At 39.2% G+C, this 11758-nt stretch overlaps 1 protein-coding gene and 2 non-coding genes across 3 annotated transcripts; 2 read left to right on the top strand and 1 right to left on the bottom strand.

Moving 5' to 3' along the window:
• Positions 1-507: 507 nt before the first annotated feature.
• LOC141816634 (E3 ubiquitin-protein ligase UPL6-like) lies at positions 508-7082 on the top strand. Its single transcript, XM_074704378.1, has 5 exons — positions 508-585; positions 2174-2247; positions 6009-6080; positions 6157-6249; positions 6606-7082. Exons 1-5 carry the CDS (start codon positions 532-534, stop codon positions 6670-6672), a joined length of 360 nt encoding a protein of 119 aa, XP_074560479.1. The 5' UTR covers positions 508-531; the 3' UTR covers positions 6673-7082.
• Positions 7083-8008: 926 nt separating this feature from the next.
• LOC141816636 (small nucleolar RNA R71) lies at positions 8009-8114 on the top strand. Its single transcript, XR_012600719.1, has one exon. It is a non-coding gene; the product is annotated as a small nucleolar RNA R71 (small nucleolar RNA).
• Positions 8115-11259: 3145 nt separating this feature from the next.
• Positions 11260-11332, bottom strand: TRNAA-AGC (transfer RNA alanine (anticodon AGC)). The gene has a single exon. It is a non-coding gene; the product is annotated as a tRNA-Ala (tRNA).
• Between the last annotated feature and the right edge of the window lie 426 nt (positions 11333-11758).

Raw genomic sequence — 11758 nt, 5'->3', positions numbered from 1 at the left:
AGTGAAATTTAGGTATTTTGAGTGACAATTTGATGGGTTTGATGTAGTCACAGGTAGATGCATTCTTATTCCACTTGAACAACTATATCAACTCATTGATAAATCTTAATCAAAACTATTGTTCAATTTTCCCTGCTTATGATTGGCAATGTTGGGTATCATGACTGCTTTCAATTTAAGGTGATCATTCTAGATCTGGAGTTTATTCCCAAAGAAATTCAATTAACGTATTCAGTGAGCTCTTTGTTATGTGTTAGGAAACTTTTAGCTTTATCTGAGTGACTAATTTTAAGATCTGCATTTCCTCTCTTTTATTTTTCTTGATTCTCTTTATGAGATACATGGGTCAGAGTATGCTTAACTTATTTTTTTGCATCGACTAAACCACATTAAATCATATGTATAGACCAAGAATTAATTGTTTTTACCATCGTTGCATTATTATTATTTTTGTTTTGTTTATAAAGCAGCACCTCACCATTCACTCTGGTGTTCTTCTTCCAGCTTCTTATATCAGGGTCACTTGAAAGTATGGATGTGGATGATCTACGTTCAAACACTCATTATGCTGGTGGCTACCATCATGTATGTTTTGGGCAAACTATTTCTTGTTACATGACAATTTCCTTGATTTTTTTTATCGAACTATTTGCTTACCTTCTTTGTTGAATGCCGGTTGATGCAAATTAATTGGGATCTCAACTTTCAATTTGTAATTGATTTTTGATATTATTCTATTTTAGAATTGGTATCTTTTGTTTTACGAGGATTTTAATGCTGTAAATATATCCACCCATCCAATCTTAAAAATAGTGTTTCACTCATTGCTAATATTGATTTCAATTTCATGGTACCCACTATGCAAATCAATGTTAGAGAGCCATCAAGCTTCTACCATCAAATTGAGTATGTCCTCAAGTTTTTTTTTTTTTTTTTGAGTATGTCCTCAAGTTTAGGTGTGAGAGTTCGATACTTAACAATGATTTTGTTGATGACACAACTAATAATGCACGCTCTCAAATAATCTTTTTATTTGTCAGTAAATGAAGCTTTTCTGTAAGAGTTTCTTGATTTGCCTATTTAATTCAACATGATCCTTGTAGTTCATGTTATTGTATGAAAGATTATTCAATTAAGACCTCAAAACAAATTCTGTGCTGAATTATGGTTCATCAAGTAAGTCTTCTGGAAAATTTTTTGTAATTTAGAATCTTCTTGACCTTTGGAGGATGACTTACAAGAGAGGCACGACAGTTGACTATAAGGTTATGGGCGAAGCCAATAAGAGTACTATAACTCGACTCCTTTTCTTTCTCAAACTGGCATTTGTCTGAGAAGGTGAAGGGGATTTCTTAAAGATTGGGTAGCTTTGTTGTTGGCTTGGTTTTGGGCTCAGCTTCATTAACCTTGACTAACATTATGTCCATTGTGCTCGAAGAAATGTGCATTTTCTCTTCCATACTAAGTAATGACCACTTGGCCCATCTTCTACAAAGGCACCTCCTTTTTTATTTTTTTATACTAGATATCCACTTTACACTATATTTAGCGCTGCAAAGGGTGATTTGGAAAGTCTTATCTCTCCACCCAATAGGATGAATGCTTCTTGGTAGGGGAGGACGATGCAAATTAATTGAGATTTGACATTATAATTAAATTTTAGTAGGGTAATGCTTCTTCCCCTACATTGGCGGAAGCTTTGAGTACCAGGCTACCCTTAGTATTCATTTTGAGTAATATCTTATGTTTTGGAAGGAATTATTAGTATTAGTTTATTTCTAAATTTATGATTTTCTTCCTAGTTTTGTCTGAGTTTAGTCTATAAAAGTGTCGCTATCTTATGTATTGATGAATGCTTGACTAATAAAATTCCCCTTTCAATTTTCCATGCGAAATTCCCTCTATGTGAGGCCTTGTGCTACACCACTGGTTCATGCTAATTTATAGAACCTATGGTTGCTTTTTCCGGTAACTTTAAGTGCTATGACTAAGTTGGTTCTCTACATCTGTACAATAATTTATTTGAGTTAGCTTATTCGTATATAGCCAAATGCTTGCAAAAGTTTGATGAAATCATGATGTTGTTGAGGAGTTTTTCCCCACTCTTTTTGGCTTTTGATTTGATCAAGAACCTTTACTAGTTTTGTAGAACTGATGTTGGTTCTCTTGGCAGGATCATCAGGTCATTGTGATGTTCTGGGAAGTGCTCAAAAGCTTTTCTTTGGAGTACCAGAAAAAATTCCTCAAGTCAGTTTTCAATTTTAAATACCAGTTTATGATATATTTTTTAAGAATATAACGTCATGAATGCTTATTGCAACCATTATTGAATGTTATAGTAACTTGATAGACAGTTAAAATTCAATAGGAATTTCCCAGGCTGATGTTAGTGTTTTCAGTTTACGATTGATCAATGACCAGTAGTGCTAAACAAATAAATTATGCTTATAGAATCTAGAATTATTATACAAAGGTAATTTGTTTTCAGGAAATTTACCGTTAGTGGTACAAGCTTAGGTTGTATTAGGACTTTAGGAGTAATGTGAATATTTTTAGATAAAGCCTTTTCTTATATAAGATGGAGATTTTATACTAGTTGTAAGAATTAAGCATGTTCTGCTATGACAATGTACTATATTAGTGACTGGTGGAAGTTGCCAAATAAGAAGTCTGAGTGGTGTGCGTCATGCTGTATTATACTATTATGGGTCTTTATGTAAAGATGTAAAGGTATAAGGGTCTATTTTGTAATGTCTCGTATACTCAATATATCCATATATAGGTAGAGGGGCTCTACCTAGGGAACTGATTATAATCATTATCCCCTCACATTGTATCGGAGCCGATGCCCAAGTCCCCAATCTTCCACTGCCTAACCAATGCTAGTGTTCTCTTCACGCCATTCAATGGATATCATCAGTCAGGTTTGTAACACCTCTCTTTAGCATCTTCATTTCATCCACATGATGTGGACTTTGATTCATCATTGGCTTCCTTGTGAACAGCTCCATTGCACCTCAATTGCTTGATGCCTGCCCCTATGAAGCAGTGAGCAGAGGTCCATCGATTCATCCTGCCTAGGCCTAATTGCCTAACATTGCACTTCTCTTCATGCGCAGTGCAACACTTGTAGCACTGTGTGGTCTCCTATCCTTATTCTGAAAAAGAGATGAGGCACTCTTGCGGCCTGTAAGGCTACAACTGAGCAAAGTTGCCTTTATTCTCTAGATCCAATTTCCTTATCGGTTGCCCCTTCTTCCTCCATCAGCTTTCCTTTCTCAGCAAGCAGTTGTTAATTTGCTTGAATGCCAAAATCTTTTTGCCACTACTCTGATGCCTCTTGTTGGTACTATTTCCACTATTTCAAGGTCGGTGATCATCATAATGGACAAAATCTTTGTTGTTCCTATATAGTTTGTGGATCAAGGTCAACTAGAGCACCTTACTAATCCTTTCTAATTGAGTTTTCAAGATCAATGAGTTCACTCGTTCATTGTGGGAGTGGATAGATGCTTAACTATTGGCTCTTTTATGGCAATCGATTCTTCCAAGTCTTTTGAACATTTTTCGCTGCTATCTTTCCTCTTACAAGACCCACACATATTCTGACTTTATATAGGTGATATCTCTCATGCCTATGATGTCATTGATAGTCTATTTTAGATACACCACAGTGACACAAAGATGACCACTAGGTCATTTCCAAAGTATCGCAATCAACTTTAGAGGTATCCTTTCGACCTCTTTTGATGACTAGGAGATGTAGGACCACCATTGATAAGTTATTCACCATTATATTTCTCCAAGCTACTCACCTTGAATTGGAGATAGTGAGATCTTGAATCTGATGTCATCAATCTTCTATTTTTCCTCTATCCAATGTGTATAGATGTTATCTGTGTTGGTAGTTGATTCACCTCCCGGAGAATCATCAGGTGATCGTGAAGGCTGATAATGAGGTGGTTTCCCTAGAGGATAGAACAAATTCAAGTGATACATTCTATTCTCTTCACGGGTTTTCCCCCTCCCCTCTGGTCATTTGCCTCAAACTCTACTAATGTATCCTAGTCTAATGCTCCTCTGTCAACTCAGTCAGACAACTATATTTTTACAAATTTTGTAGAGTACTCTTTGCTCTTTCAACTTCATATGACTATTAGTGCATCACCTTGGTTAGTTACCTCATTCACCCATAGAGGTACCACTACTACATTTTTATCACGTACCTCAGTCGTCTTTTTAGATCCTAAATATAGGGCGTTATATTTCTGGCAACACATCCCTTTTTTACTCTTATACCCCCATGAGTCATACTAGTGTTGTGATAGCCAATGGGTCTCACTCATTGGTTAAGGATATTAGAGACGTTTTACTTTCACCCTTGCCCTTCTTTTCTTCTATCTCATATGTTCCTACAATTCCATTGAGCTAGCTGTTCATTAGTCAACTTACTAATCTTTGAATTGTTTTGCTTTGTCTCTGACAAGGTGATTGATGTAGGGAATGAATCTCATAGGCTTTACTGACTGAATGTTCCTTCACTATTGTTAAATCTTCTGGCTACACTCTTATCTTGAGTTACAGTCATCTTGGTCATCCTTCTCTTTAATACTTGAAGCAAATGGCCTTTAGTATTTCTATACTTCAGTCTTTTGTGTGTGAATTTTACTAACTTGGTAACGTATTATGTCCTGTTTCCCTATGATGTCAACACTTTTGGCTACACTATATCATCTCGAGTTGCATTGTATCTTGCTCATCCTTTTCTTCAAGAAGCACATGGTCTTAGTATTTCTATTCTTCAGTCTCTTGAGTGCAAATTTTTGCTAACTTTGTAATTTGATCACTTTTCCCAAGGAGTGTGTCTATCAAAGTGCCCTACAACTTTTTTGCTTTGGTTCATTTGCATATGTTAGGTCTAAGTCATGTCAATCCTACTTTTAATTTCAAACTCTTTATAACTAGAATAATATAGTGTTTTCTAATGAAATATTTTTTTTCCTTTTTATTACTTTAATACGAAATCAAAAATTAGTTTGATGTCCCTATAAAATTCTAGTAGTGAAATGCTTGGTAATACTTTTCTTAGATTTTATAGTCATTCCTATCTTGCAATGACATTCTTCATCAGTCTATGCCCTCACACACCTTAGTAAAATGGTATGGTAGAACCAAAAAATCTACACTAAAGCTACTTGGACTCTACTCTTGCACATGTATATACCCCTTTTGTTTTGGGATGTATTCTCTCTATTTGTTATCTTATGAATCATATGTTATTCGCCACTTTTCATGGCCAGGTTTCATTCAGTGTTCTCTTTCTACATGATACTGACTATTCTTTTCCACCATGGGTCTTGGATGAACCAGCTTTGTTTATTTTGTGTCCCTTGGTTGTGCTAAGTTATCACTTTGCTCTGTCAAGTGTATCTTTCTTAGTTGCTCATGCTTCTAAAACGGCCATTGTTGTTACTTTCTTGAATCTTGTGCCAATCATTGTTCGTGTAATCTTCTAAAAAGATCATGGCTTTTAATCTTTGGATCATTCTTTCATCTGGTGGCAAATGAACCTATATATTGGTTTGTCAGAATGTTGAAATAGTCTAATGTTCCAGAGACCTTATTTGCTGTTTCATTCCTTGATATCTAATCCCTGATGTGTTTCATTGTTTGTACCCAACCTCTATATTTAGCCAGCACTTGGGTTTCTCACACAAGCATTTGCTTTTAACTTCCAAGCCCATCAAAATTGGAGTCTAATGCGCTGACCAAACACTAACATTTTTCTTAAATCCCGTGCACCCACAAATTCTGTTATTGCTAAAATTTGAACTTAATGTGCATGCTAAACTTGTATCTGGTATCTCCAACAAATTTGATTTTTTTCCTGACGATGCCAAAATTTGATGAGGTTATTCTTAAAGTTTTTTTATGTTTTCATGGTGTTTTAAGCTTGTAGGATATTTGACACATCCTAAATTTGACTTCCTCCCCTTTATGATTTTTAGGTTTGTGACTGGCTGTTCCAGAGGGCCACTTCTTGGTTTCAAGTATCTTGAACCAAAGTTCTGCATACAAAGGTTTATTCAACTAGTTTTTTTTTCCCGTTTATGCTTATTGACTGCTTACATTTTGTTGGTGTTTTGCTGAAAATAGGGCTGCTCCTTTTGATTTTGTGGAAGAAGATCTTGACCGTTTACCGACATCTGCCACATGCATGAATTTGCTGAAGTTACCTCCATATCAAACGTATGTTACCTCCAGAGCTTCAAAAGTCAATATACCAATTTTTCATGTGGTTTCATTTTCTGGGAAATACTAGGATAATTTCTTTAAGTGAACCTTGTAACTTATGTTCTTTCTTTAACCTTTTTCTTATGAAAGCCATGAATATTCCAAACTTTACCATTTATATTGGGTCCAGTTTTTAGTTCAAAGCTGCAGATTGTGTTAGTTATAGCGTCTGCATCTCCTGAAGACCTCTCTACTTTTACAATTATTCATGATTCGCTGATGTTGATTCTTAATGTTTGATCCTCTATACTGTTTTTGCCAACTTTTTTTATTTCTCACATCTTATTGGCTTCATACATTTTGTTTTACAGGACGGAACAAATGAGAACCAAATTAGTCTATGCAATAAGTGCAGATGCTGGTTTTGATTTGAGCTGATCCTTGGTTATCAACACTCTTTGTTTAGATAACAGTTAGAGCAGATTCTTGTTTATCTAGTCTTCACATGCTTTCTGATGATGGGGTTGTCGACGGCCTGATTGAGTGATTCTAGCCTCCATCATGAAAGCAAACACGGTGTTACAGCAGCTCTATAAAGAATTATGACAAGCAAAGACAATGGTACTTGTAGATACTTGGCAAGACGGTGAGAACTTCAAAATTGGGAAAAAAAAGGAGGAGATGATATTCAAAATTGTAAATACTGAAATCTATGTTTGGCCGCCCAATGTTAGAAATGAGGTTAATCGAAATGTACACGTCCTTTTCTTCTTTTTTGTGTATTGGTGATGCTATCATCCTACTTGTAAATTATTGAAATCCTTTCTTTGATTTCGTGATTGCCTCTAGCCATCTTGCAAGGTTCTGAAACTAGTTGTCACAGGGTCAATCTTTCAGCTTCAAAATTTTCCTGCGCCTCTGTAAGTGCCCCAATGCACTAGAGAATGTTTTTCTCAGAATGACTAGCAAGAGTCACAAGCAAGCAACAATGTGCAGGAAACTCTCAATCATTATTATTCACAATAATAATAAAGGAATACAAGTTACTGTATAGATTTGCTCTCACAAATCCCTCAAGAATTGCACACAAGAACGCATCTAAGAATGCACACCCTTGCTAATGCCTCCTTGCCTATTTATCATGCATATACAATGATTACATTGGAAGTTACGGTAGTTACAAAGTAGGTACAACAACCACCCTTGCTTACATGGCAAAATTGCTTGTCCACCTCACTTGTTGATTTGACACCATTGTTAAATGTTAGCTTGCACGCCATGTGCTTGGCCCAATTCTTGCACCACAGACTTAGGCAAAACAACCCATTGTTGCTCCATTCTTTGTGCCGCTTGGCATGCGCCTCGTCACATGTCTTGGCCTACGTCTTTCCGCAAGTCCGCTTGGCCAGATGCTCGGACTTGGCACGTACAATCCTTGCATCCGCTCGCCATAATACAAGTCTGCCTCTTGCTTGGCTTGGCCTTTGACAGCTCTCGTGCACTGTCGTAAATCTTGTCGTTGCTTCAGTGCACCAATCCTTGTGTCATTGGCCCATTGATGGTGATTCTTTTCAAATTGCCATAGTGTCACATCCCTTTCCCAAGCACTTTCAAAGAACTAAGTTCCTCCTCAACATCATCGGTAAATTGCTTCTTTATGATTGGAGGGGCCAAACTCTTGTTCATTAATGCTCCTCCTGCAGCAGAATCCAAATATACCTTAGTCTGATAATTGATTCCATTGTAGAAGGTGTGGATGATAAGCCATCTTTCCAAACCATGGTGTGGACACTTCCTCAACATCCCTTTAAATCTATCCCAAGCTTCAAATAATGATTCTCTATCCAGTTGTTGAAAGCTTGCAATCATGTTTCTCATGTAGGCCGTCTTACTTGGGGGATAAAATTTGTTCAGAAAACACTGTTCCAGCTGCTCCCAAGAAGAAATCCCACTGGGGGGTAAGAGTAATACCAAGCTTTAGCTGTATCCCTTAAAGAAAATTTGAAAAGTTTGCACCTTACAACGTCAAATCCAGCCCCATGTACTCCCATTGTACTGCAATGATCTGAAAATATTTCCAAATGTAGGTTGGGGTCTTCATGAGGTCCGCCGCCAAACTGAGCTTGCTGAACCATTGATATATAGCCCGGTTTGATTTCAAAGTTTGCGGCATCATTATTTGGCATGACGATGCAAGATGTTGTGCCTCTCGCATGTGGTGCTGCGTAGTCTTTGAGTGACTTTTGGGCCATGGTGACTGAAGATTCTTCTTGAATAATTTGTCTTTGGGTGTGAAGTCTCCTTCGGTAAGTTCTTTCTATCTCAGGGTCTAAGGGAAACTCCACTTGGTTGGCCCTGCGCATGCACAAAATAAAATAAATGAATTAAATCCTGGAACCAAAGAATAGTATATGCAAAAAGAATAGTGTACCAATCAACAAATCAAAAGAATATAAATGAATGGAAGCTGTATATAAAAGAAAAGAAAAGAAATAGCGGAACTCTAAATGTATATGTTTAGAGAAAAATTGCGCACAGTCCCCGGCAACGGCGCCAAAAACTTGACAGCGCCCGCAAGTATACGGGTGTCGTCGAAGTAATAAAATATCGATCCACTGGGACTGTGGAATAATTCGCTAAACCGATACAAGAAGAGTTGGAGAGATCCGATTTGTTTGGGGTTGAATTGTGGAAAGTGGGGGTGAAAGTGAACTCCTAAACCTCCACCAAAGACAAGATCGACTAAGTGCAGTGGGTGTGAAACGATCCTAGGACTTCGGTATCCTCGAGGTATTGAATGATCGACTGTGGACTCCTTACCATTCCTCCATATCCTTACAATTGCAGAGATTCTAACCAAAATATCCAATTAGACCTCGTCAGGTTTCCTCGGAATAATCAATGAATTCCTAATGCTACGATCCCTAGGTTGGAACGACACCAGATAGCCCGGTTAATAGCTCTCCCGTCTGTCACACGGGCACTCCGGCATTACTACTGATGTACTACTCTCTGTCACTGAATACCCAATTAAGGGATCCCTTCCTAGTTCACTATAGCCATTAGCTATCTCTCATAGAGACTCATTATGAATTAAGGGTGTCTTCGGACTCGCCCGGTTGGTAGCTCTCCTGTCTGTCACACAGGCACTCCGGCAGTTACGGCCTAATACATCCTTAAACCACAAATAATCCCTATCCTTATGAATTGAATCCATTACATTCACATCATCCATACAAGCACAATAGACAAGCAATCCATAAAGCAAATGCAATCATATATCATAGACATGGTAAATACAAATCCACAAGATAGAATCATCCAATACACTCGAATCTCCTACATCCTAGAATCTAAGGAACTACTCCATGACGGAGAGAGTACAAATCGAAGAAGAAATGTAAATAACATCCTAATCCCTAGACTAGAGAAAGAAAAGGGGAAATAGGACTTATCAATGAAGTTCTTCTTCTCCGGCTTGCAATCTTCTCGTCGGCGGAACGGAGACGGAGGAATAGCTCCAATCGGATGATTGGATCGTCGATTTCGGCTCCGGATGGTGGTACGGCGGCTCAAGAACACTCCCCAAGGTCTCTCCCTTTTGCTTAGGGCTCATAGGATGCTATTTATATGCCCTAAGTTACGCTGCACACGGCCCCGTCACACGGCCGTGTCTGACAGACACGGCCAGGGCAAAGGGTGCTTCTGGAGGTGGCCTGCTGGAGACACACGGCCGTGCCTTAGAGGCACGGCCATGTGTGGTCTTCATTCTGGAAAAGGCACGGCCGTGCCTATTAGGCACGGCCAGGTACGGTTGAAGCTCTGGAAGAAGACACGACCGTGTCTGTGAGACACGGCCCAAGCGAAGCTCTGTCCTGGAAAAGTGGCACGGCCGTGCCTGAGAGGCACGGCCATGTGCTGTCTCCTTGCTGGTGCGGGACACGGCCGTGCCTAGTAGGCACGGCCAGGAGCTGGCCCTTCTCTGGTCTGAAGCCCGGTCTTTGCTTGTTTCTTGAGGCACGGCCGTGCCTGTGAGACGGCCACCTGACTTCGTTCTGGTGTGAAGCACGGCCGTGCCTGTGAGGCACGGCCAAACCCTGGCCTTGTTCTGTTGGAACACACGGCCGTGCCTGTGTGGCACGGCCAGTACTTGACTTGGCTCTGATCTGGGGCACGGCCGTGTCTGTGAGACACGGCCCAACACAGCACTTCTTCTGGAGTGTGGCACGGGCAGAGGCACGCCCGTGCCTGGCTTTCTGGCTCCTTCTGGGGGTTAGACACGGCCGTGCCTGGGGGGCACGGCCCTGTCTGGCCTTGTCTTCAATATATACTCCGTTTTACCCATTTCCGCTCCATTTCTGCCCTGCAAATGCATAAAAACGAAAGCAGACCTCCGATCTAGGAAATAGTAAATATGCGCCAAATGCGTAGATAAAAGATGCAATAAACGCAGAAATGTAACATGAATAACGTGAAAGATATACAATAAAAGCTCAAAAATAGTGATGATCTCTACGTTCATCATTTTATTGTAGTCTCGATCGCCGAGTTGAGTTGTGTCAGCTTGTGACCCCATGTGGGGGCAATGAGTGGTTTGAATGTTGTCGATGAGCTTTGGTATGTGGGCTAACCATGTGATTGCTGACCTGCCCATTCGAAGTTGATGGTGCACCGAAAGAGTTGGGCGTAGGCCTGACTTGATCAATTCATAGTGTTGAGGGCACTTAGTCAGGCTGGTTTCACAGAGCAGCTATTACCCACCCGTCATCAATCGTGGAAGGATAACAGGCGAGGTACTAGTAACTCCACAATGATATATCAAAGCTCAACATCAATCAAACAATCCAATTTTTTTTAAAAAATGTTATCATTCGTACTTTTTATAGATTTTAAAATATCTCCTAAATATATATTTATTTCCATCGCGTAAAGTGCTAAAAAATAAATTTACCAATAAAAAATCTCATGGCAACATTTTGTTATGGTTTAAGATATTTTAAGTCATAACAAAAAGGTAAAATCTCATGGAGATGCAGGGTATCGATCCCCGTGCCTCTCGCATGCTAAGCGAGCACTCTACCATCTGAGCTACATCCCCAAGAACATCCCAAACACCCTCTTTTCAGATTATATGCAAGTTTGAAGTAGCATGTTCCGGTTAGTCAATTGAGAGCGTTTGTGTATTACTTGGTAGTTCACAAATGGAGTAATACAATGGAGTCAACTCATGTCGATGTAGTTCAACAACTTTGACGACTTGGAATGAGAACTCGGTAGGTGATCTAATAAAGGAATGCAAGTTGAGAGAGATTGGATATCTTAATGCAATGACTTTAGGACCTAACACGAGCTAAACTCTAGGACCAAATGACAATAGGTGGACTATGTAGGTGACCTAACGAAGGATGACATGTGAAGCAAATTTGGAGAACTTGGTGCATCCGAAGAACTAAGGACATGATGAGAGGTGGACTCTATTAGTGCAACCATGCCACAAGAGATGAACTAATTAGGCGGTTTTGAT

The sequence above is a fragment of the Curcuma longa genome, unplaced genomic scaffold (assembly GCF_044706935.1).
Source record: "Curcuma longa cultivar G26 ecotype Majalengka, Jawa Barat unplaced genomic scaffold, ITB_CL_G26_1.1 contig_17498, whole genome shotgun sequence".
NCBI lineage: Eukaryota > Viridiplantae > Streptophyta > Magnoliopsida > Zingiberales > Zingiberaceae > Curcuma > Curcuma longa.
Note: the sequence above shows the minus strand (reverse complement) of the source record. Positions and strands in the feature narration are given on the sequence as shown.